The sequence below is a fragment of the Chlorocebus sabaeus genome, chromosome 5 (assembly GCF_047675955.1).
Source record: "Chlorocebus sabaeus isolate Y175 chromosome 5, mChlSab1.0.hap1, whole genome shotgun sequence".
Taxonomy (NCBI): domain Eukaryota; kingdom Metazoa; phylum Chordata; class Mammalia; order Primates; family Cercopithecidae; genus Chlorocebus; species Chlorocebus sabaeus.
In genome coordinates, this window is record NC_132908.1 from 28377632 (window position 1) to 28402766 (window position 25135).

The following is a 25135-nucleotide window of genomic DNA, read 5'->3' on the forward strand; positions in this document are numbered from 1 at the left end:
CTCAGGCTGGGGGCTTAGGATCTGGGTAGGAAGAGAGACTGAGTCAAGCATGAGGGGGAGGCTGGCACATAGGGTTTGAGATTTGGAGTTTGTGGAGGAGAGGATATTGATGAACCAATTTTGGGGGAGTTCCAGAGATGCTGGAAGAGACGCCAGTTGTCTCGACACTCCAGAGATTTTAAAAATAGATAGAACGTGCCAAGCTTGTGCTCTGTGGACAGAATGCTCTGGTACCCAGGTTTTCCTGGAGTCTGTCTCATAGCACTTGAGGGGCACGTTGGGGAAAGATCCTTTTTAGAGCCTGGGTACTGCTCTGCAGAAACGGAGAACTGAAACTCGATAGCGGATGGTGGGCAAGGGGCCTCCCTGGACCCTGGGAAGGAGAGAAGGGGATGAGCTGGGTGTCCAGAAGACCCAGGCACCCCGGGCATCAGGCTCAGAGGGGAGATTGGGGTGCTGGGGCAAGGGGTAGAGGGTGGCCAGGCAGGAGGAAGACCCTTCTCCAAAGCTCTCTTCCCACCTCTTTCCCAGCCTTAGCAACTTCTCTGGGTTTCAACTTGGACACAGAGGAGCTGACAGCCTTCCGTGTGGACAGCGCTGGGTTTGGAGACAGCGTGGTCCAGTATGCCAACTCCTGGTGAGGCCCAGGTGGCGCTGGCCTTCGGCTCCATCCATCCTCTCCCTGCTCACGGCCCCGTGCCCCTGGCCCTGCCCTGTTATTTGCAAACTCTCCTCTCTGTCTGGTGTAGCGACTGCCCTGGCTAATGAAGATTTGCCCTGAAAGCAGGCACAGCCTCACAGCTAACATTTACAGAGCAGTAAGTGCAGTGCCAGGCTCATCATAGGTGGACGCTGACTGAGTCCACACGACAACCTGTGAGTAGGAATCAGTCGTGCAACAAACACTTACTTGTTTTTTCTTTCTTTTTTTCTATACATTTAAAAATATAGAGAGGCAGGGTCTCACTATGTTGCCTGCGTTGGTCTCAAACTCCTGGGCTCAAGCGATCCTCCCACCCCAGCCTCCCAAAGTGCTGGGATTCCAGGTGTGAGCCACCACACCCAGACTCAACAAATATTTATTGTCTCCATACACCAGAGAATCCAACAGACAGAAATCCCTTCCACGTGGAATTTAAATGATGAAAATCCATCTTGCAGATGAGGAAGCTGAGGTTTAGAGAGGGAACGCAAACTCGCCAGAGCGGCAGCCGTGCCGCAGCATCCATACTCTCACCTGAAGTGTTCTTTGGCTCCTCGCAGGGTGGTGGTTGGAGCCCCGCAAGAGAGAACAGCTGCCAACCAAACGGGCGGCCTCTACCAGTGCGGCTACAGCACCGGGGCCTGTGAGCCCATTGGCCTGCAGGGTAAGTCACCGCCCCTCCTGGGACCCAGGGCAGGGCTACCAGGTTCCCCAGCTCCAGGGGCCCGTGGGGCTCACCGGAGTTTCACTTCCAACTTTTGCTGTGTCTGAGACCCTCGCCCTCAGACATGCTTCCTGGCCTCTTAAGGCCTCCCCGCTTATCACACCCCTGCAGCTCTGTCAAAACCCGACAGCTCCCTTCACCATCAGAGCTTGTCTCCCAGGTGGAGGTGACCCCTGCCCAGCTCTTCCACAGCCTTCTCTGTACCCCCGAAAGTGACCATGCACATATCTGTCCCCGCAGTCCCCCCGGAGGCCGTGAACATGTCCCTGGGCCTGTCCCTGGCGGCTACCACCAGCCCCCCCCAGCTGCTGGTGAGTGGCCCTGGGGCACAGGAGGCCTCTGAGGGAGGGAGGAGCCGGGGCCACAGGGGCTGGGAGTCTCTTGTAGGGTGGAGGTGCCGGAATTCGAGGGTGGGAGGGAGCAGGAGCAGCCCCCCAGCAGCCTGCTGTGTCCCCAGGCCTGCGGCCCCACCGTGCACCACGGGTGTGGGAGGAACATGTACCTGACCGGACTCTGCTTCCTCCTGGCCCCCACCCAGCTCACCCGGAGGCTCCCGGCGTCCAGGCAGGGTGAGTGTCGGGACCACCAAGTCTTTGAGGAGCTCACGCACATCCAATTGGGGGTGCGGTGGGCTAGAGACAGTCTTGCCAGACTGGATCAGAAAGAAGGGATCTGGAAAAAGAGTTACCACGTGTTGCAGTGGTTCCCGACGCTGCTGCCCGCACACCCTGCCTGTTCCTGGCACGCCGCCGGACCTTTCCTGTGACCTTAACCTCTCCAAGCATCCGTTTCTTCATCTGTTGGGTGGGGAGAATAACACACCCAGCACTGAAGTAACATAGGATGATTCATGGCCAGGGGCTAGCACAGCAGCTAGCACCAGGCGACGGCCCCATGAAGGCCAGCTGCTGTTATTTTTAGAGAAGAGGATCTATTTTCATCCAGTGGGTCCTGGGATATGACCAATTGGTTTGTGCAGTAGTTTAGGAAAGGTCAGTGAAAGTGCAGTGTGAGCAACGTGTGTGTGTGTGCGCGCATGTGTGTATACATACGCATGTGTATACGTGTGCATGCACACATGTACATGCATGTGTGCGCACGTGTGTGTGTGTGTGTGCGTGTGCACATGCAGGTTGAGACGCAGGGCCTGGCTTCCCTGGTGCTGATGGGGAAGAAAGACAAGGAAGCGGAACAGTGGGCTTTTCAGACCTGGCACGCTGAGGCCACCCCTTGGTTTCACATTTGCTCTCAAGCCCTTGGTGAGACTGACATCTGGTTGCAAATAGGGTGCACCTTCCAGCACCTCCGTGGGTCCAGACTCCATCCACAGGGGCCTGGGCACTCATCAGAATGCCCAGGACACCTGTCTCTCTGGTGGAGGCCTCTGGGGCAGAGGGGATGCTGAGAGGTCGCATGGAAGGGGGTCTCCTCTCCAGGTGCTGTAAGAGCGTCCTCTTCTCAGGACAGACGCTGCCTTCACACAGGAGGGGAGTGGGGGCCTGTATTTAAGCTGAGAACAGAACAGGTCCAGTGTGTGGCTGTTGCCTGTGATGATTTGTTTAAAATATTAACAATCAAGGCAGGAGGGTCGTTTGAGGCCTGGAGTTTGAGACCAGCCTGGGCAACATAGTGAGACTTCATCTCTACAAAAAATAAATATAAAATACAAAGTAGCTGGGCATGGTGTTACATACATATAGTGCCAACTACTGGGAAGGCTGAGGCAGGAGAATCGCTTGAGCTCAGGAGTTGGAGGCTGTAGAGAGTTATGATCGCACCACTGCACTCCAGCCTGGGTGACAGTGAGATTCCGTCTCAATTAAAAAAAAAAAAAATTAACAAACTACCATTCAGCACTGAGCAGTGAGGACAAACACTGGCCAGGAACTGGTGCCAGTTTGTATCATTGCTGGATGGAGTGACATTGAGGGAGGAAGGAGGAATGGGTCTAGGGAGGGGCACAGATATCCAGGGTGGAGGGGGAAGCCCTCTGCTTCCTACTATCTGATTTGGAGAAATCTTCCTGTTTTTTTTTCGAGACAGTCTCACTCTGTCACTGAGGCTGGAGTGTGTGGTACAATCACAGCTCACTGCAGCCTCCAACTCCGGGGCTCAAGTGATCCTCCCACCTCAGCCTCCAGAGTAGCTGGAACCACAGAGAAGAGCCACCAGGCCCAGCTGATTTTTAACAATGTTTAGTAGATGTGAGGTCTCGCTATGTTGTCCAGGCTGATCTTGAAATCCCGGGCTCAAGCAATTCTCCTGCCTAGGCCTCCCGAAGTGCTTGGATTACAGGTGTAAGCCACTGCACCTGGTCTGACCTTCACTTTTTTTTATCGACAGGGCTGGCTGCGCAGGGGTGAGCAGCCTCATCACAGACTTTTTTTTTTTTTTTTTTTTTTTTGAGGTGGAACCTCACTCTGTTGCCAGGCTGGAGTGCTGTGGCGCGATCTTGGCTCACTGCAGCCTCCACCTCCCGGGTTCAAGCAATTCTGCCTCAGCCTCCCATGTAGTTGGGACCACAGGTGCATGCCACCACACCCAGCTAATTTTTGTATTTTTAGTAGAGATGGGGTTTCACCATGTTGGCCAGGATGGTCTCGATCTCCTGACCTCATGATCCGCCCACCTCGGCCTCCCAAAGTACTGGAATTACAGGTGTCAGCCACTGCGCCCGGCCCATCACAGCCTCTTTATGCAACTTTAAGAGAATGAAGGGCCTTGTTCCAGGCAGGGGGTTAGGGAAGTCCTGCCCCGATGAGGAAAGGACCCAGGGTATGGAGTCTGACTCCCATCGCCAGACTAGGGGCTTAGGGGAGGATGAGTTTTGGGAGAGTGAGCTCTTGTGGCCAAGAGGCCATAGTCCTGGGCTCTGGGAGTGTCTCTTGGAGGATCGGTGCCACCTCCTTCCCCAGAGTGCCCAAGACAGGAGCTGGACATTGTGTTCCTGATTGATGGCTCGGGCAGCATCTCCTCCGACAACTTTGCCACGATGATGAACTTCGTGAGAGCTGTGATAAACCAGTTCCAGAGACCCAGCACCCAGGTGTGCCTTTGGGGCAGGGAGGCTGCTGGGGGCAGGTGCTTGGATCCTGGTGAAATGGCCTCAGCCCCGGCCCTGTGTGCTTCTTCCAGTTTTCCCTGATGCAATTCTCCAGTAAATTCGACATACACTTCACTTTCGAGAAATTCAGGCGCACCTCAAACCCCCTCGACCTGTTGGCTTCTGTTCACCAGCTGAGAGGGCTCACACACACGGCCACTGCCATCCAAAAAGTCGTGTGAGTCCTGACTTCTTCCAGGCACAGTCCCAAAGCACCCAGGTCTTCCCTTGGGCCTCATCTGTCTCCATGAGAAGGGGACAGGCAGGGACTGAAATCCAGCCCGTGATACCCTTGCCAAGCTTGGGCCTCTGGGTGGGACTAGGACCTCCCAAAGGAAAAGGCATCTTCTCATTTTCACAAGGGCACCAGGGGCTAGTGTGGTTTTGTTCACAGGCCTCTAAGATCTCTTCTTTCCTGATAGGCGCCAATTGTTCCAGGCCTCACATGGGGCCCGTGGGGATGCCACCAAAATTCTCATTGTCATCACTGATGGGAAGAAAGAAGGCGATAGCCTGGATTATAAGGATGTCATCCCCATGGCTGATGCAGCAGGCATCATCCGCTATGCAATTGGGGTAGGGCATGGGACGGCTTCCCCCTTCTCCCAACGGCTTCCTCTCAGGGCAACTTCCCTTTCTATTTATTTTCTTTTCTCTTTGAGACAGGGTCTTGCTCTATCACTCAGGCAGTGGTGCAATCCTAGCTCACTGCAGCCTCAAACTCCTGGGCTCCAGTGATCCTTCCACCCCAGCCTCCCCAGTAGCTGGGACCACCCGCGTGTGCCATCAAACCTGGCTATTTTTTTATTTTTTTGGTTGAGATGGGGTCTTGCTATGTTGCCCAGGCTGGTCTCAAATTCCTGGCCTCAAGCAATTCTACCACCTTAGCTTCCCAAAGCTCAGGGATTACAGGCATGAACCACCGCCAACAACATGCCTTTCAAGGATAGAAACACCAGCTCTCTCGGCTCTTACTGCCTTCAGGATGAAAACTCTGCCCCAGACTGGAGACCATGATCCTTTCTCCTAAACTCCCTGATGCCGCCCGGGCCTCATGTTTCTCCTGTGTCCACGGGTGTGATCATGTTGATCTTGTGGGGTTACTGGAGGATGTTGCACCCAGTGCACACAGGAACATTCGATTTATTATTTTTACTGAGTTGATCTTTTTTGGAGACAGGTTGGATCAGCTTTTCAAAACAGAAACTCTTGGAAAGAATTAAATGACATTGCATCGAAGCCCTCCCAGGAACACATATTTGAAGTGGAGGACTTTGATGCTCTGAAAGATATTCAAAACCAGCTGAAGGAGAAGATCTTTGCCATTGAAGGTGAGTCTGAAGGGAGCTCTTAGCTTGGGGACTCCTCAGTCGTAACACCTTTCCACTTAGAACCCAAGGCTCTGCGAAACAAGTAGACAGCAGCCCAGTTCTCCTGCTTTCCCGGGACCCCGATAGCCACGTCCGTCAGCTTGTCCCCATTGATGTCCCCCAGCACTGTCAGAGCCGCCCCAAAGTGGCCCCAGGGATGGCCCTGCCCCCCACAGAAAATGATCTCACATCACCACCGGCTCCACTGCAGGCCCAGCCCAGGAGACCCTTCCACCCACACTGGGACCTACCCAGCCCACGTCCCACCAGCCACTCACTCCCTTGGGCAAGGGGCACGCGGACTCCTGGCCCCCTTGGGTCTGCTCGTAGACCCGTGGGGGGCCCTGATGAGGACCAGATCGGTGCTGCCATCGCTGTCCACATCCATGGAGCAGAGGGGGGGGCCCTGAAGTTGGAGCTGATCTGGAGGGCAGAGCCTGTTCCCTGTCATAGGCATCAGCCCTCCCTGGGCCTCCAGTCTTAGCTTCTCCTAAAGCTGAAGTGTTCTTGGACCTGGCAAAGCCCGTCTCCCTCCCTGGCACTCGAGTGTCATACCTTCCCCCAGGTACAGAGACCACAAGCAGTAGCTCCTTCGAATTGGAGATGGCGCAGGAGGGCTTCAGTGCTGTGTTCACGCCTGTGAGTGGGGCCCCTTAGGCCGATGATGTGCGGTGAGGGGAGGCGGGAGCAGGGAAGGCCAGGGTGGGTGTCAGGTGGGTAAGGGGCGCGGGCGGCAGGCGTGTCTCTTGTACACGCTGTCTTCCTGCTCCGGCCTCGGCCCAGCCCTGGAATTCTTTCCTCCCAGGATGGCCCCATTCTGGGGGCTGTGGGGATCTTCACCTGGTCTGGAGGTGCCTTCCTGTACCCCCCAAATATGAACCCCACCTTCATCAACATGTCTCAGGAGAATGTGGACATGAGGGACTCTTACCTGGGTGAGAAACAACCAGGGGTTGGGGACAGGTGGGAGATGCGCTGCCTGGGGTGGGGTCCAGGGTTCTGGGGAGGGGAGAAGGGGGCTGTGCTGCCTGGGGTGGGTCCAGGGTTCTGGGGAGGGGAGAAGGGGGCTGTGCTGCCTGGGGTGGGTCCAGGGTTCTGGGGAGGGGAGAAGGGGGCTGTGCTGCCTGGGGTGGGGTCCAGGGTTCTGAGGAGGGGAGAAGGGGGCTGTGCTGCCTGGGGTGGGGTCCAGGGTTCTGGGGAGGGGAGATGGGGGCTGTGCTGCCTGGGGTGGGGTCCAGGGTTCTGGGGAGGGGAGATGGGGGCTGTGCTGCCTGCGGTGGGAGGCCTGAGGAGGGGAGAAGGGGGCTGTGCTGCCTGAGGTGGGGGTCCAGGATTCTGGGTGGGGGGAATGGGGGCCTTTGTGCTGAGACCTGGGCCCCTCAGGTTACTCCACCGAGCTGGCTCTCTGGAAAGGGGTGCAGAACCTGGTCCTGGGGGCCCCCCGCTACCAGCATACCGGGAAGGCTGCCATCTTCACCCAGGTGTCCGGGCAATGGAGGCTGAAGGCCGAAGTCACGGGGACACAGGTTGGGCGTGACAGGAGCCAGAGGGGAAGATGAGGGTGGGGGCAGTGGCCGGGGCTGGGGAGAGGATGGAGGGGCTTTGGGGGGCTTGGGGGAGGTCCTGGTACCTGAGGAGAGGTGGGACCTGCCCACAGGGCTGCCTCTGGCTGGGACAGGCAGCATGACCCAGGCTCTGCCCCCCAGATTGGTTCCTACTTCGGGGCCTCCCTCTGCTCTGTGGATGTGGATGGCGATGGCAGCACTGACCTGATCCTCATCGGGGCCCCCCATTACTACGAGCAGACCCGAGGGGGCCAGGTGTCCGTGTGTCCCTTGCCCAGGGGGGTGAGTGGCCGATGGGACCTGGGCTGGGTGGGGTCTGGTGTGGGTGGAGGGGTTGCCCAGGTTGGGCCTGGCATTGCTTTCATTCTGCAGTGGGAAAGGTGGTGGTGTGATGCTGTTCTCCACGGGGAGCAGGGCCACCCCTGGGGTCGCTTTGGGGCGGCTCTGACAGTGCTGGGGGATGTGAATGGGGACAAGCTGACGGACGTGGTCATCGGGGCCCCAGGAGAGGAAGAGAACCAGGGTGCTGTCTACCTGTTTCACGGAGCCTTGGGACCTAGCATCGGCCCCTCCCACAGCCAGGTAAGGCCGTGTCCCGCTTCTGTCATTAGAGCAGCCTCCTCCTTGCCTCTCCCGCTCTGTCATACAGGAAAACTGTCCCTTTTTACCTTTTCCTACCTCCCTTGCCCAGCTCTGAGCACCTTGTAGCAGTGGTACAGTCTCAGCTCACTGCAACCTCCGCCTCCCAGGTTCAAGTGATTCTCTGCCTCAGCCTCCAGAGTAGCTGGAATTATAGGCATGCACCACCATGTCCGGTGAATTTTTTGTATTTTAGTAGAGATAGGCTTTTGTCATGTTGGCTAGGCTGGTCTTGAACTCCTGACCTCAGGTGATCCACCTGTCTCAGCCTCCCAAAGTGCTGGGATTATAGGCGTGAGCCACCACGCCCAGCCCCTTGCCAGTTTTACAAGGTACACAGGTCAGGCACAGAAAACCCATTTTACAGATGGAATGTGGGACACTGGGAAGACAACAGCCTTGGTTTGCCAGAGGTTCAGAGTGGGTCTGGGATGGTGAAGGGTGCTCCGGCCTCTTGACCTCTAACCCGGCGTGCAGTCTCCGGGCTCCTTGCTGCTCACCACTTAGGTCCAGTCATTTCAACCTACCCTTCCACTCGCTCCTCGCCTCCCTGGATGCTACATGATTTTATTCCCTTCCTGCCATCAAGGTCCCACCATATACCCATCCCTGCAGCCGCCCTCCACCCAAGGGAACAGGGTTCCCTGAGAACAAGGGCTGCTTTCCTTGGCAAAAGTCAAGAAAGCCCTGTTAAAAAATAGGCAAAGGGGCCACTCCAGGTGGCTCACATCTGTAATTCCAACACTTTGGGAGGCTGAGGCAGGAGGATCACTTGAGGCCAGGAGTTTCAGGCCAGCCTGGGCAACATAGGAAGATCTCATCTCTAGAAAAAATTTTAAAAATTAAGCAGGCGTCGTGGTGCTGTAGTAACTGTAGTCCCAATTACTCGGGAGGCTGAGGTGGGATGATCACCTGAGCCCAGGAGGTTGAGGCTGCAGTGAGCTATGATTGTGTCACTTCACTTCAGCCCAGGTGAAAGAGCAAAACCCTGTGTCCAAAAAAAAAAAAAAAAAAAAAAGATTTGAATAGGAATATATATTTCTCCAAAGAAGAGGTACAAGGGGCCAATGAGTGCATAAAATGATTCTCAACGTCACTGGTCATCAGAAATCAAAACTATAATGAAATGCCACTTCTCACCTACTAGAATGACTAGAAACAAAGACGGATAATGACAGGTGTTGGTGAGGATTGGGAGAACCGGGCATCCTCCGGCACTGCTAGGGATGATGTAAATCCACGCAGCTGCTTTGGAAATCAGTCTGGCAGATCCTCAAAACATTAAACATAGGCTGGGCACAGTGGCTCACACCTGTAATCCCAGCACTTTGGGAGGCCGAGGCAGGTGGATCGCCTGAGGCCAGGAGTTCAAGACCAGGCTGGCCAACACAGTGAAACCCCATCTCTATTAAAAATACAAAAAAAAAAAAAAAAAAAAAATTACCTGGGCTTTGTGGTGGGTGCCTGTAATCCCAGCTACTCGGGAGGCTGAGGCAGGAGACTTGATTGAAGCTGGGAGGTGGAGGTTGTGGTGAGCCGAGATTGCGGCACTGCACTCCAGCCTAGGCAACAAGAGCAAAATTCCGTCTCAAACAAACAAACAAAAAGTTAAACAGAGTTGCCACGTGATCTGGCAACTCCACCTATAAAACATGCTAAGTGAGGGAAGCCAGACACAGAAGGCCACATGTATTCAGTCCAAATGTCCAGAACAGGCAAATCTGTAGAAACAGAAAGTAGATGAGCAGTTTCACAGGGCTGGGTGTGGGGGGAAGTCAGGGGCATGAGGGTGACTGCGAATAGGTATGGAGTCTCTTTTTGGGGTAGTGGAAATGTTCTAAAATTGATTGTGGTAGTGGTTTCACAACTCTGTAAACATACCAAAAACCACTAAGTCATGTACTTTAAAGGGGTGAGTTTTGTGCTATGTGGTCTATAGCTCAAAAAAGTTGTTACCAAAAAGAAAAAAGTGGCAGGGAAGGTCCCTGCAGTTCTGTCACACACCAGCTGTGTGATCTTTGACAGGAGATCACACACTGTCTCTGTGCTCAGTTTTCTCATTGGTAAAATGGTGATACTAATAGAACTAACCTTACTGAGCTGCTGCTGTGAGGATTAAATGAGTTAGTATGCATGAAGTGCTTATCACAGTGCCTGGCACACAATACGTGTCATGTTGTTATAATCTGTTTTAATTATCATTAAGATAGTTTAACAACTGGCCAGGCGCAGTGGCTCCCGCCTGTAATCCCAGCACTTTGGGAGGTCGAGGCAGGCAGATCACTTGAGGTCAGGAGTTCCAGACCAGCCTGGCCAATGTGGGGAAACCCCGTCCCTACCAAAAACACAAAAATTAGCTGTGCGTGGTGGCACATGCCTGTAATTCCAGCTACTCGGGAGGCTGAGGCAAGAAAATGGCTCGAACCCAGGAGTCGGAGGTTGCAGTAAGCTGAGATTACGCCACTGCACTCCAGCCTGGGTGCCAGAGTGAGACTCCATCTCAAAACAAATAAACAAAAAACACATAGTTTAACAACTGAAGGGGAATCTAAAGAAGAGGGTGAAAGACGGTTGAGAATCACAAGGGCCCACATGTCATGAAACCGCGAACAGTTCGTACCAACTCCCATGACCCATCACACACAGGCATACCTTGTTTTATGCGCTTTGCAGATACTGCCTTCTTTACACGTTGAAGGTGTGCAGCGACCCTGCACTGAGCAAGTCTATCAGTGCTGTTTTCCCAGCTGCACGCACTCACTGTGTCTCTGTGTTACGTTTGGTAATTCTCACGATGTTTCAAACTTTTTGAAATTATCATGTCTGTGATGGTGAGCTGTGATCAGTGATCTTCGATGTTACTATTGTCCTTGTTTTGGGGCACCATGAACCATGTCCATATACGAAGGCAAACTTCATAAATGTGTGTGTTCTGACTGCTCCACCACCGATAGCTCCCCTGTCTCTCTCTCCCTCTCCTCTGGCCTCCCTATTCCCATTCCCTGCAATGCAACAATATTGAAATTAAGCCAAATAATAACTCGACAATGGTCTTTAAGTGTTCAAGTGAAAGGAAGAGTCACATTTCTCTCACTATTTATTTACTGAGGCAGGGTCTCGCTCTGTCACCCAGGCTGGAGTACACTGGTGTGATCTCGGCTCACTGAAACTTCCCCCTCTGGGGTTCAAGTGATTCTCCTGCCTCAGCCTCTTGAGTAGCTGGCATTACAGGTGCATGCCACCCTGCCTGGCTAATTTTTGCATTTTTAGTAGAGATGGGGTTTCGCCATGTTGGCCTGGCTAGTCTCAAACTCCTGACTTTAAGTGATCTGCCTGCCTTGCCCTCCCAAAGCACTGGGATTACAGACGTGAGCCACCATGTCTGGCCACATATTTCACACATTAGATCAAAACCTAGAAATGATTAAGCTTGGTGAAGAAGCCATGTCAAAAGCCAAGATGGACTGAAGGCCTTTTGCACCAAACAGCCAAATTCTGAATGCAAAACAAAAGTGATTGAAGGAAATTAAGAGTGCTACTCCAGTGAACATAGGAATGATAAGAAAGTGAAACAGCCTAATTGCTATTACGAAGGAAGTTTTGAGTGCTCTGGATAGAAGATCAAACCAGCCACAATATTCCCTTAAGCCAAAGCCAAATCCAGAGCAAGGTCCAAATGCTCTTCAGTTCTGTGAAGGCTGAGAGAGGTGAGGAAGCTACAGAAGAAAAGCTGGAAGTCAGCAGAGGTGGAAGTCAGCAGGGTTCATGAGGTTTAAGGAAAGAAGCAATCTCCACAACATAAAAGTACGAGGTGAAGCAGCAAGTACAGATGGAGAAGGCGCAACAAGTTCTCCAGAAGATCTCTGATGAGGGTGGCTACACTCAACAACAGGTTTTCAATGTAGATGAGACGGCCTTCGATGGAAGAAGATGCCATCTAGAACTTTCAGAGAAGTCAATGCCTGGCTTCAAAGCTTCAAAGGACAGGCTGACTCTCTTGTTAGAGGCTAATGCCGCTGGTAGGACTTCAAGTTGTAGTCAGTGCTCATTTACCATTTGGAAAATTCCAGGGCCCTGAAGGATGATGCTAAATCCACCCTTCTGTGCTCTAGAAATGGAGCAAAGCCAGGGAGACAGCACATCTGTTTACAGCATGGTTGAGTAAGTGTTTTAAACCCATTCTGGAGACCTGCTGCTCAGAAAAATAGATTTCTTTCCAAAGTTTGCTACTTATTGACAATGCACCTGGTCACCCAAGAGCTCTGATGGAGATGTTCACAGAGATTAGTGTTGTTTCCATGCCTGCAAACCCAACATCCATTCTGCAGTCCATGGACCAAGGAGTAATTTCGACTTTCAAGTCTCATTATTTCAGAAATACATTTCATAAGGCTATAGCTGCCATACATAGTGATTCTTCTGACGGATCTGGGCAAAGTCAATTGAAAACCTTCTGGAAAAAATTCACCACTTTAGATGCCATTAAGAACATTCATGATTCACGAGAGGGGGTCAAAATATCAACACTAACAAGAGTTCGGGAGAAGCTTGTTAGTGGATTCTCGTGGATGACTTTGAGTGGTTCTAGACTTCAGGGGAGGAAGTGACTGCAGATGTGGTGGAAATAGAGAACCAGAATTAGAAGGTGGAGCCTGAATTGCTGCAGTTTCATGATGAAACTTGCACAGATGAGGACCTGCTTCTTACAGATGAGGAAATAAAGTGTTTTTTTTTTTTTTTAGATGGAATCTATTCCTGGTGAAGATGCTATGAAAATTGTTGAAATGACAACACAAGATTAAGAATATTACATAAACAGGCCGGGCACAGTGGCTCACCTCTGTAATCCAAGCACTTTGGGAGGCAGAGTTGGGCAGATCACCTGAGGTCGGGAATTTGAGACCAGCCTGGCCAACATAGGGAAACCTCATCTCTACTAAAAAAATTAGCTGGGTGTGGTGGCGGTTGTTTGTAATCCCAGCTACTCAGGAGGCTGAGGCAGGAGAATCACTTGAACCTGGGAGGCGAAGGTTGCAATGAGCCAAGATCACACCACTGCACTCCAGCAACAGAGTGAAAGTGTGTCTCAAAAAAAAAAAAAAAGAATATTATATAAACGTAGTCGATAAATGAGCACAGAATTTGAGAGGATTGACTCCAACTTTCAAAGAAGCTCTACTGTGGGTAAAATGTTATCAACCAGCAACCCATGCTCCAGAGAAATTTCATGAAAGGAAGAGTCCATCCGGGCAGCAAACTTCCTCACTCTCTTATTTTAGGAAATTGCCATAACCTCCCCAACCTCCAGGAGTTGCCACTGTGATCAGTCAACCGTGTCACTGTGTCACCATCAGCAAGACCCTCCATAGGCAAAAAGATTATGCCTTGCTAAAGGCTTAAATGATCGTTAGCATTTTTTACCAATCTAATTTTTTTATTTTTATTTTTGAACTTTTATTTTAGATTTAGAGGGGGTACACCTAGCCTTTCTAGACTCCCTCAGTAACTGGTAAATTTCTCTTTTTATTTTGTTATTATTCTTTTTTCTTTTCTTTTTCTTTTTTAAGTTTTTATTTTTTAGAGACAGAGTCTCATCGTGTCCCTCAGGCTGGAGTGCAGTGGCGCAATCATAGCTGACTGCAGCCTCGAACTCCTGGGCTCAAGAGATCCTCCTGCCAAAGCCTCCTGAGTAGCTGGGACCACAGGCACAAGCCAGTGTGCCGGGCTCATTATTATTACTTTTTTTAATTTGAGACGGAGTCTTGCTCTGTCACCAAGGCTGGAGTGCGGTGGCACAATCTCCGCTCACTGCAAACTCCTCCTCCCGGGTTCAAGTGATTCTCCGGCCTCAGCCTCCTCAGCAGCTTGGATTGCAGGTGTGTGCCATCACGTCTGGCTAATTTTTGTATATTTAGTAGAAACGGGGTATTACCATGTTGGCCAGGCTGGTCTGGAACTCCTGACCTCAGGTGATCCACCTGCCTCGGCCTCCTAAAGTGTTGGGATTACAGGCGTGAGCCACCGCGTCCATCCATTATTATTACTTTTAATGCCTGCCAGTTCCATTGGTCCACAGAGATTTAAAGGGCAGATTCTTCCAGGGAGCGGGCATAACATGACCACTGGGAATGAAGGTGATAGGTTCTACAGGGGAGGCAGTGCCCGGGAGGGTGGATCTGCGTGTGGGTGCGACCACTCCCTACTCCACCCCAGCTTTTTCTGTCCTTTGAAGAGACAGAGTGACAGCAAGAAACAAAAAGGGGACTTGGGCCTGGGGTCGGAGCGTCTGGTGTTAGGTCTGGAGTCGGCCTCTTAAAGGCTACATGGAGTTGGCACGGTCCCCAACCTCTCTCCTGCATCTTTGCAACCAGGGAGGTGAGGCTGGATGAGCTCCAAGGTCCCTTTCAGCCTTAATACTCATTGTGATACATTATTGACTGCTGGCCGTATTCTGGGTGCTGTTCTAAGAACCGTAGGAATTCCTCTCCTGCGCACGGCTAAATTCTGAGCTAATAGTATCATTATGTGAAAGATGAGGAAACAGAGGCACATAAAGATTGAGTCCTTGCCCACGGCCTCGTGGCTCATACGTGGAGGAGTCAGAATTGGAACTAGAGACTGATTGAATGAATGACACTTGGGTCACCAGGACTCCCTTCCGATCTCCACTCCTACATCTGTTTCTTAGCAATCATCTCCCAACTCCTACCTCCTCTTTTCAGGTTCTTCTTGGTGACATCTGTTCACAACTCACCCCTTCTCTCCCTTTCCCATGGTCCTACCACCATATTCCCCTTGTTACTTATTTCCAACTTCTTCCCCCACCTTCCAGCTTGATTCACCCTTTTCTCTTCTGGCCAGCGGATCACCGGCTCCCAGCTCTCCCCCAGGCTGCAGTATTTTGGGCAGGCGCTGAGCGGAGGTCAAGACCTCACCCAGGATGGACTGGTGGACCTAGCTGTGGGGGCCCGAGGCCAAGCACTCCTGCTCAGGTGAGAGCAGCCTTTCTCAGACGCTTCCCGGGTGGTCCTAGGTCCAGATGGGGGTGCCCATCCCCACTCCACCCCACATGGTGCTCCCAGGAGCCAAGGGCCTCTCCTCAGCTCGGTACTCTGCCCGCAGGACCAGACCTGTGCTCTGGGTGCGGGTGAGCATGCAGTTCAAACCTGCGGAGATCCCCAGGTCTGCATTTGAGTGTGGGGAGCAGGTGGTCTCTGACCAGATCCTGGGACAGTCCAGCATCTGCCTTTACATTGACAAACGTTCCAAGAATCTGCTTGGGAGCCGTGAGTCCCTCCCCTCCAACCCAGGACACCCTGACCTCTGGGGTCCCCCAGCCCCAGACGCCTTTCTCCCACCCTGCCCGTTGTCCTCCCAAGGAGTTCCTGTCTCTCTCAACGCCGTTTCTGTGACCGCCTACAGGTGACCTCCAAAGCTCTCTGACGGTGGACCTGGCTCTCGACCCTGGCCGCCTGAGTCCTCGTGCCACCTTCCAGGAAACAAAGAACCGGAGTCTGAGCCGAGTCCAAGTCCTCGGGCTGGAGACATACTGTGAAACCTTCACCCTGCTGCTCCCGGTGCGTCTGGGCACGAACATGGGTGGCGGCCGCGCTGGGGCTGGCAGAAGGCAGGGCAGGGAGAGAACGGGCTGCGTTCCAGCCTCCCTGTGGCTCAGCCCAGCGCAGGACCAGGCATGAAGGAGGTGCTTACTGCATAGCCAGTGAGTGAGTGAGCGAGCGAACAAGTGATGAGATCGGCTGCAACTGCCAGGGGCCACACGGTTGGATTTCAGGAAAGAGAATCGGGCAGCCTGAGCGAGCTCTGCGGCTTCCGGCTGGGCTTTTTTTCAGGCACTCACTGGACAAGCATTTATCCAGCTGCTCCTGGGAGATAGGCCCTGCCCTGGGGGCCAGGCGCATAGCGGTGGCCAAAACAGTCATTGCTGATCGGGAGGTCTGTGGGGAGGAGAAAAAAAAAATAAAGACAAAGCAGGGGAGAGAACAGAGAGGGTGTCAGGGAAGCCTCCTGAAGGCGGTGATGCTGAGCAGGCCCTGAAGGAAGTGGAAGCCACGTGGGAGCTGGGCAGGGGCAGGACGAGAACTGCGGGTGGGGCCGAGCGCAGCGCTCCCCTCACCCTCCGCTCTTCCCCACGCCCATCCCCCAGACCTGCGTGGAGGACCCTGTGACCCCCATCACCTTGCGTCTGAACTTCACGCTGGTGGGCGAGCCCCTCCCTGCCTTCAGAAACCTGCGGCCTATGCTGGCCACCGATGCTCAGAGATACTTCATGGCCTCCGTGAGTCCTGGCGAAAGGTCTCCCACAGAGGGCGCACAGCGTGGGGCCTGGGTCTCGGAGAAAACCCCCCCGTTGCCTTCCCACGCAGCTCCCCTTTGAGAAGAACTGTGGAGCCGACCATATCTGCCAGGACAATCTCGGCATCTCCTTCAGCTTCCCAGGGTGAGCGTCCCCACCTTAGACCTGCCCTACTGCCCCAGCCTCCTTCCTGGAATCTGGGACTCCTGTCTCTGGCTATCCTTAACATTGTCTCATCCTATACTCAAAACCCAGGTGTCCTGGCTGGGCACAGTGGTTCACGCCTATAACCCCAGCACTTTGGGAGGCCAAGGCAGGAGGATCTTTTGAGGCCAGGAGTTAGGGATCAGCCTGGGCAACAGAGTGAGATCCCATTTCTACAAAAACAAAACAAAACAACAGCAACAACAAAAGATCAGCTGAGTAGAGCATGTCTGTAGTCCCAGTTACTTAGGAGGCTGAAGCTTAAGGATTGCTTGAGCTCTGGAGTTGGAGGTTACAGTGAGCCATGATCACACCACTGCACTCCAGCCTGGGTGAAAGATCAGGACTGAGTCTCTTAAAAAAAAAAAAAAAGAAGAAGAAGAAGAACCCAGGTGTCCTGTCCCCTGTCTGTCTCCCACATTGCCACCCACCCCATTTTATCCCAGACCATTTCTAGCCTCAGTCACAGAATTATCTTCTCCTTCCCCACCCCTGATACCCAGCCTGAAGACCCTGCTGGTGGGGAGTAACCTGGAGCTGAACGCAGAAGTGATGGTGTGGAATGATGGGGAAGACTCCTACGGAACCACCATCACCTTCTCCCACCCGGCAGGACTGTCCTACCGCCACGTGGCAGACGGCCAGGTGCTCCCTCTGGGGAAGGAGGAGGAGGTTGGGCTGGGCACTAGTGTAGATTCCTGTGCGGTTCAGAGCCTGGGCTGGGCTTGGAGGTGGTAGTGCCATCTGGGGCACGCCTCCACTCGTGCAGTGTTCAACTTTGGGCGTCGCAGTTTAAGGACACTGACTATCAGGAATGATTTCCTGAGAGGCCACTAATGTGGAGACAGAGGGGACCCTGCCCAAATGTCTTTCTATTCCATGTTATATCAATACTCCTCTTTTGAAGGAAAACATATCTCAGCCTTCAAATATTTTAAAACACTATTCTGTAGAAGCAAGGGGTTGAATTTATTGGTTGCTGTACATTAAGGCTTGGCAACCTTTTTCTATAAAGGGTTAGATAGTAAATATTTCAACTTTGTGGTCCACGTGGTCTGTGTCACAGCTGCTAACCTCTGCTGTTGTGGAATGAAAGCAGCCATTGACATGAATGAGTTTATGAATGAATATACCTGCGATGCAGTAAAACTTTATGTATAAAAATAGGTAGTGTCTGTTGTTTGCCAATCTCTGTTTTAGAATGCAGAACTAGGACCACAGGGAGTCAAAGAGAACTAGATTTTTTAAACAAAAATATTATGGCCAGGAGCAGTGGCTCACGCCTGTAATCCCAGGACTTTGGGAGGCTGAGGCAGGTGGATCACCTGAGGTCAGGAGTTTGACCAGCCTGGCCAACATGGTGAAACTCCATTTCCATGAAAAATACAAAAATTAGCCGGGTGTGGTGGCGGGCGCCTGTAATCCCAGCTACTGGGGAGGCCGAGGCAGGAGAATTGCTTGAACCCGGGAGGTGGAGGTTGCAGTGAGCCGAGATTGTGCCACTGCACTCCAGCCTGGGCAACAAAGCAAGACTCTGTCTCAAAAAAAAAAAAAGAAAAAGAAAAATGTTATTATGAATAATTTAAAACATTTACAAAAGTAGAAAGTAGTTCAACAAACCTCCCCAAAACTTGTCACCTAGATTCAACAATTAGCAACATTTTTGCCACATTTGTTTCATCAATTGTTCCCCTTTGCTAAGGTTCATTCTTTCTCCCCTTCCTTCCTTCCTTCCTTCCTTCCTTCCTTCCTTCCTTCCTTCCTTCCTTCCTTCCTTCCTTCCTTCCTTCCTTCCTTCCTTCTTTTTGAGACAGGGTCTTGCTCTGTCACACAGGCTGGAGTACAGTGGCACAATTTCAGCTCACTGTAGCCTCGACGTCCTGGGCTCAAGCAATCCTCCCATCTCAGCCTCTTGAGTAGCTACAACCACATGCACACACACCATACCTGGCTAATTTTTAAATTTTTTGTAGAGTTGGGGTCTTACCATGCTGTCCAAGCTAGTCTCTAACTCCTGGGTTCAAGCAATCCTCCCATCTCAGCCTCCCAAAGTGTTGGAGTTACAGACATGAGCCACTGTGCCTGACAGGCTAAAGTATTTTAAAACAAATCTCAGACATGGGGGTCATTGTACTCCTCCTTATTCACTCTGCTATGGCTTGAATGCATCACCCAAAGTTCACGTGTTAGACACTTAATTCCCAATGCAACAGGGTTGAAAGGTGAAACCTTTAAAAGGTGATTAGGTTATGAGGGCTTTGCCCTCATGAATGGATGAATACTATTATCTCCAGAGTAGATTACTCATTTCAGGAGTGGGTTTCTTTTTTCCTTCCTTCCTTCCTTCCTTCCTTCCTTCCTTCCTTCCTTCCTTCCTTCCTTCCTTCCTTCCTTCCTTCTTTTTTTGACGGGGTCTTGCTCTGTTGTCCAGGCTGGGGTGCAATGGCATGATCTTGGCTCACTGCAGCCTCTGCCTCCCGAGTTCAAGCAATTCTTGTGCCTCAGCCTCCTGAGTAGCTGGGATTACAGGTGCCCACCCCCACGCCTAGCTAAGTTTTGCAGTTTTACTAGGGATAGGGTTTCACCATGTTGGGCAGTCTGGTCTTGAACTCCTGACCTCAAATGATTCGCCTGCCTTGGCCTCCCAAAGTACTAGGATTATAGGCATGAGCCATGGAGCCTGGCTCAGGAGTGGGTTTCTAATTAAAGGATAAATTTGGCCCCCTTTCCCTCTCACTCTCACATGTACTCTCTTGCTCTTCTGCTTTCTGCTGTGAGATGATGCAACACAAAGACCCTCACCAGATACTGGTGCCATGTTCTTGGACTTCCCAGCCTCCAGAACCACAAAGCTTCTATTGATACACTATCTAGTTTGTGGTAATCTGTTAAAGCAGCAGGGAACAGACAAAGATACTGTAGTTCTGAACAATGAGGACATCTTATATGACCTCAACACCATTATCACACCCAGTGAAATAAGTGATTCCTTGGTATTAAGATCATAGTCAAAATTCCATAATTGTCTCAAAAATATCTTTTTACTTCTGGTCTATTTGAACCAAAATTCAACCTAGGTCCACATATGATGTTTGGTTGTTATTTCTGCTGTCTCTCTTAGTCTAATATTCCCAACGGAAGTGCATTTTGATTAATGCATAAAAGAACGCACCAGGAAGGGCCATCCCTTGCATGTGAGGGGTGATCCCTGTCAATGAAAGTGCTCCTAGACATATCAACCAAATGTAATGTGTGGACCTTTGTTGAATATTGCTTTTAACAAATGAGCTGTAAAATAGCATTTTTGGAGACAATCTAAGAAAATAGAACATGACCAATATTGGTTTATTAAGGAGTAATTGTTAATTTTGTTGGCTGTGATTTGTTGGATCTTGTGGTTATGTTTAAAATACCCTTATCTGTTGGTGGTATACACTGAAGTATTACCAGATGAAACAATATGATGTTTGGAATGTGCTTTAAAGTGTTCAGAAAGAGAACATACTAGAAACAAGAGTAGAAAACTGTTGGTTACTTAAAATCAGTGATGCCTGTATGGGGGTTGATTTTCCAGTCTCTCTATTTTTGAATGTGTTTCAAAATTTCCATAATAAGAGGCCTTTAAAATAACAATAAAAAGGTGAACATTTTAATACAGCTGAGATTTCTACTTTGGAAGAAAGTTTGACCAGATAGCTATGGGGGAGCTTTTAAAAACATAACCGTGGCTGGACATGGTGGCTCATACCTGTAATCCTAGTGTTTTGGGGGGCCAAGGTGGGAGGATTGCTTGAGGCCAGGAGTTCAAGACCAGCTTGGGCAACATAGTGAGATCCCACCTATAAAAAAAAAAGTTAAAAAAATTACCCAGGCATGGTGGTGTGTGCCTGTAGTCCCAGCTACTCAGGAGGCTGAGGCGAGAGGATGGCTTGAGGTCAGGAGTTTGAGGCTGCAGTGAGCTGTGATTGCATCACTGCTCTCTAGCCTAGGTGACACAGTGAGACCTGGTCTCAAAAACGAACAAACAAACAAACAAAAACATAAGCTTAAGGCGGGCTCCAGGAAGCTTCATCACTACTTCATGGCGTGTCTTTGGAATGTTGTTATATTAGGTTGGTGCAAAAGTAATTGTGGTTTTTGCCATTGCTATCAGTTTCAACTAATATTCGCCTACTTTTTCTCATGCCTAGAAACAGGGGCAGCTGCGTTCCCTGCGCCTGACATGTGACAGCGCCCCAGCTGGGAGCCAGGGCACCTGGACTACCAGCTGCAGAATCAACCACCTCATCTTCCGTGGTGGCGCCCAGGTCAGCCTGGCTTCTGTCCCCTTGCCGCTCCCCTGCCCCACCCTGTCTTTACTGCTCTGTGACCTCTCAGTTCCTTTTCCTCAGATCACCTTCTTGGCTACCTTTGACATCTCCCCCAAGGCTGTCCTGGGAGACCGGCTGCTTCTGACAGCCAATGTGAGCAGGTGAGACTGGCCAGGCCAGGGGCAGTGCCCCTCATCTCCAGCCTCACACCCCATTCTCCTCCTCTGGGGCCTTTGGCAACTGGGTCTCTCCTCTTTCTCCAGTGAGAACAACACCCCCAGGACGAACAAGACCACCTTCCAGCTGGAGCTCCCGCTGAAGTATGCCGTCTACACTGTGGCTAGCAGGTCAGCAGGTACCCCACCGCAGGAAAAAGGGTTCTTCTCTCTGACCCGGATGGGGGTGATTCTTGCCCCCTGCAGCAACTGAACATGAGATGTGGTAGGTTTTGTGTGGCGGATAATACTGCCAGCAGCACTTACCAGTCAACACATTTGTTTTGTTTTGGTTTTTGTTTCCTTTTATCTTTGATTCAATTTTTATTATTATTATTGTTTTTTGAGACAGGGTTTTCTCTTGTTTCCCAGGCTGGAGTGCAATGGCACGATCTCGGCTCACTGCAAACTCTGCCTCCCGGGTTCAAGTGATTCTTCTGCCTCAGCCTCCTGAGTAGCTGGGATTACAGGTGCGCGCCACCACACCCAGTTAATTTTTGAATTTTTAGTAGAGACGGGGTTTCACCATGTTGGCTAGAATGGTCTCCAACACCTGACCTCAGGTGATCCACCTGCCTCGGTCTCCCAAAGTGATGGGATTACAGGCATGAGCCACCATACCCAGCCTATTTTCTAAATTTTTATTTCAACTTTGATGTTAGATTGGGGGGTACCTGTACAGATTTGTTACATGGGAATATTGCATGATGCTGAGGTTTGGGGTACAAATCCCACCACTCTGGTAGTGAACATGGAACCCGATAGGTAGTTTTTCAGCCCATGCCCCTCCCTGCACCCTCCAGTCCACAGTGTCTATTGTTTCCATCTTTGTGTCCATGTTTGCTCAGTGCTTACCTCCCACATGTAAGTGAGAACATGCGGTATTTACTTTTCTGTTCCTGCGCTAATTTGCTTAGGATTATGGACTCCAGCTCCATCCATGTTACTGCAGGGGACATGATTTCATTCTCTTCGTGGCTGCATGGTATTCCGTGGGTGTATATGCCCCATGTATATGTACATTTTCCTTATCCCACGGATGGGCATCTAGGCTGATTCCATGTCTTCGCTATTGTGAATAGCACAGCAGTGAACATATGAGTGCATGTCTCTTTTTGATAGAATGATTTATTTTGGGAAAGGGGGGATATATCCACTAATGAGATTACTCGGTCAAATGGTAGCTCTGTGTTTAAGTTTGTTGAGAAATGTCCAAACTACTTTCCACAGTAGCTGAACTAATTTACTTTCCCACCAACAGTGTGTAAGGGTTCCTTTTTCTCTGCAGCCTTATCAGCATCTGCTGTTTTTGACTTTTTAATAATATTCACTCTGACTGGTGTGAGATGGTTTCTCATTTTGGTTGATTTGCATTTCTCTGATGATTAGTGATGCTGAGCATTTTTTCATACATTTTTTGGCCACGTATAATGTTCTGTTTTTTACTTTTTTGTTAATGTTTTATTACTGAAACACCATATATATTCTTTTGAGAAGTGTCTATTGGTATCCTTTGCCCATTTTTTTTTTTTTGTTTTGTTTTTTTTGAGACGGAGTCTTGCTCTGTTACCCAGGCTGGAGTGCAGTGGCGTGATCTTGGGTCACTGCAACCTCTGCCTCCCAAGTTCAAGTTCAAGTGATTCTTCTGCCTCAGCCTCTGGAGTAGCTGGGATTACAGGCATGCACCACCACGCTCAGCTAATTTTTGTATTTTTAGTGGAGACAGGGTTTCATCATGTTGGCCAGGCTGGTTTCAAACTCCTGACCTCAAGTGATCCATCCACTCTGGCCTCCCAAGGTGCTGGGATTATGGGCATGAGCTATCATGTCTGGCTGTCAACAAGTGTTTATTGTGGGCTAGTTATGATAATAATTGTAACGTTATTATCATTATATCCCAGTTTTTTTTTTTTTTTTTTGAGACAGAGTCTCGCTCTGTCACCCAGGCTGGAGTGCAGTGGCCGGATCTCAGCTCACTGCAAGCTCCGCCTCCCAGATTTACGCCATTCTCCTGCCTCAGCCTCCCGAGTAGGTGGGACTGCAGGCGCCCGCCACCTCGCCCAGCTAGTTTTTTGTATTTTTTAGTAGAGACGGGGTTTCACGGGGTGAGCCAGGATGGTCTCGATCTCCTGACCTCGTGATCTGCCCGTCTCGGCCTCACAAAGTGCTGGGATTACAGGCTTGAGCCACCGCGCTTGGCCTATATCCCAGTTTTAATAGAGGTTACTGAAGCCTTTCTCAAAAGCACCAAGATTCTCTTGGCTTCCCCAGGAGATACGAGACATGTCCCTACCTTTGATGTTCTTCTAAGCCTCACTGGGGAGCAAAGTTATCCTGGTCCAAGCCCGAATTCCATCTAGGGCCACTGCGCTTCTGTATTGCAGGGGCGCAGGGGATGTGGGTTTCCCAGATGGGCTAGGACCTGTTGTAAGGAGAGGCCTCAGTTAACACGGAAGTGTCCACAGCATCGAGGGGCCCTTGGCATCTGGACTGGACATTTCTTCTTGTCCTGGGAATACACTTGTATCCTGCAGGGCTTTTAGAAGCCCCTCTTCCTCTTCCTAGTACCCTTGGGGAAGGATAGGGACAGATGACCTGCCTGCCACAGAGATTGTATGTCAGGGAGAAGCTGGATAAAAGTATAGGGCTGGCTGGGTGTGATGGCTCACACCTGTAATCCCAGCACTTTGGGAGGCTGAGGTGGGTGGATCATCTGAGGTCAGGTGTTTGAGACCAGCCTGGCCATGGCCAACATGGAGAAACCCCATCTCTACTAAAATACAAAATTGGCTGGGAGTGGTGGCAGGCACTTGTAATCCCAGCTACTTGGGAGGCTGAGGCATGAGAATTGCTTGAACCCGGGAGGTGGAAGTTGCAGTGAGCCGAGATTGCACCATTGCACTCCAGCCCGGGGGACAAGAGCGAAATTCTATTTAAAAAAAAAAAAAAAGGCCTTGAAATGCTGCCAGAGAGGATGAGATAAGGTGTTTGAAACTAAAAGGTCAAGTGTTTCAGCAGACACTTTCCTTTAGCCAATGCCTTCCTCAAATTTGCTATGTGCCAGGCATGGTGCTGCGGTTATTTTCCACACATTCATTTGACATTCATCGATGATTTACTGAGCCCCTAGTACCTGTGATCAAAACCAGACACGAACCCTTGCCCTTGTAGGGTGTGCCCTGTTGGATGTTCTGTGCCTGGTGTTTACCACTCTCACCTGCACCTGCACGCGTGGAGGCTTCTAGCCAGGTGCATGCTCTGAGCTCGTGTGCTGGAGTGTGCCCCAGGCTCTCATACCCCTTAACGGGGGACCCACAGGCAGGCCCCACCTCCTCTAGGCATGTGTGGTCCACAGCTCAGCCACACACAGCAGATGTGACTCTGTGGGTTGGGGCACAGGGAGTGCCAGGTTGGGGCATTTTGCGGGGAGGCCGAGGTGAGAGGATCGCTTGAGGCTGGGAGTTCAGGATCAGCCTGAGCAACATAGTGAGATCCCATCTCTACAAAAAATTGGCAGAGGAGGAATGAGGCTTCAGAGTAGGCGTAGTGGGCTGGCGTTTGGACTATGCCAGCTAGAGGACAGGTGCCGGAAGAGTGAAGCAGTGAGGCAGTGGTGAGACCGGCCACCCGTTGGGGGTCCCACCTGCCCACTGGGTCTCCGGGCTTGTGCCCAAAACGGGCTCAGGAGGTGTTAAACTGAGACTTCATAAAGAGTCTGCTGTGGGCCCTCCCTCATCTCCAAGCCCCAGGCCTGGAAAAACCAAGGAAATGGGAGAAAAGGGCCCCCAGGGAGGCATGTGGGAGACTGGGAAGGGGCAATGCTCAGTAGCATTTCATCAACAGTGTCAGCCTGGGTCACCCCAACCCTGTGCTGTGTCCCACAGAGCCTTGGGATCCTACATCCCCACAAAGGGCTGGAAGGAAAGCAGAGGGGCAGGCCCTGGCCCCTGCTCTCCTGCGGTCAGTGGCAGAGCTCTCTGCTCCGTTC

The 25135-nt window shown here is 51.3% G+C and overlaps 1 protein-coding gene across 2 annotated transcripts in view; it reads left to right on the forward strand.

Moving 5' to 3' along the window:
* Positions 1–25135, forward strand: part of ITGAX (integrin subunit alpha X) — a 29854-nt gene that overhangs the window by 220 nt on the left and 4499 nt on the right. The window contains exons 2-24 of one of the 2 annotated variants that reach the window (XM_073015328.1): positions 532–637; positions 1264–1367; positions 1668–1738; positions 1885–1996; positions 4343–4473; positions 4563–4708; positions 4953–5106; positions 5711–5861; positions 6466–6539; positions 6706–6835; positions 7284–7426; positions 7607–7747; positions 7838–8047; positions 14966–15096; positions 15227–15390; positions 15527–15681; positions 16269–16400; positions 16489–16562; positions 17126–17267; positions 20813–20929; positions 21014–21093; positions 21196–21279; positions 21520–21617. In XM_073015328.1, the coding sequence (XP_072871429.1) occupies positions 532–637; positions 1264–1367; positions 1668–1738; positions 1885–1996; positions 4343–4473; positions 4563–4708; positions 4953–5106; positions 5711–5861; positions 6466–6539; positions 6706–6835; positions 7284–7426; positions 7607–7747; positions 7838–8047; positions 14966–15096; positions 15227–15390; positions 15527–15681; positions 16269–16400; positions 16489–16562; positions 17126–17267; positions 20813–20929; positions 21014–21093; positions 21196–21279; positions 21520–21601 (2834 nt within the window). In that variant the 3' untranslated portion in view covers positions 21602–21617. The remainder of the gene's footprint in view (positions 1–531; positions 638–1263; positions 1368–1667; positions 1739–1884; positions 1997–4342; positions 4474–4562; positions 4709–4952; positions 5107–5710; positions 5862–6465; positions 6540–6705; positions 6836–7283; positions 7427–7606; positions 7748–7837; positions 8048–14965; positions 15097–15226; positions 15391–15526; positions 15682–16268; positions 16401–16488; positions 16563–17125; positions 17268–20812; positions 20930–21013; positions 21094–21195; positions 21280–21519; positions 21618–25135) is intronic. The other variant, XM_007990761.3, reaches the window with a different exon arrangement.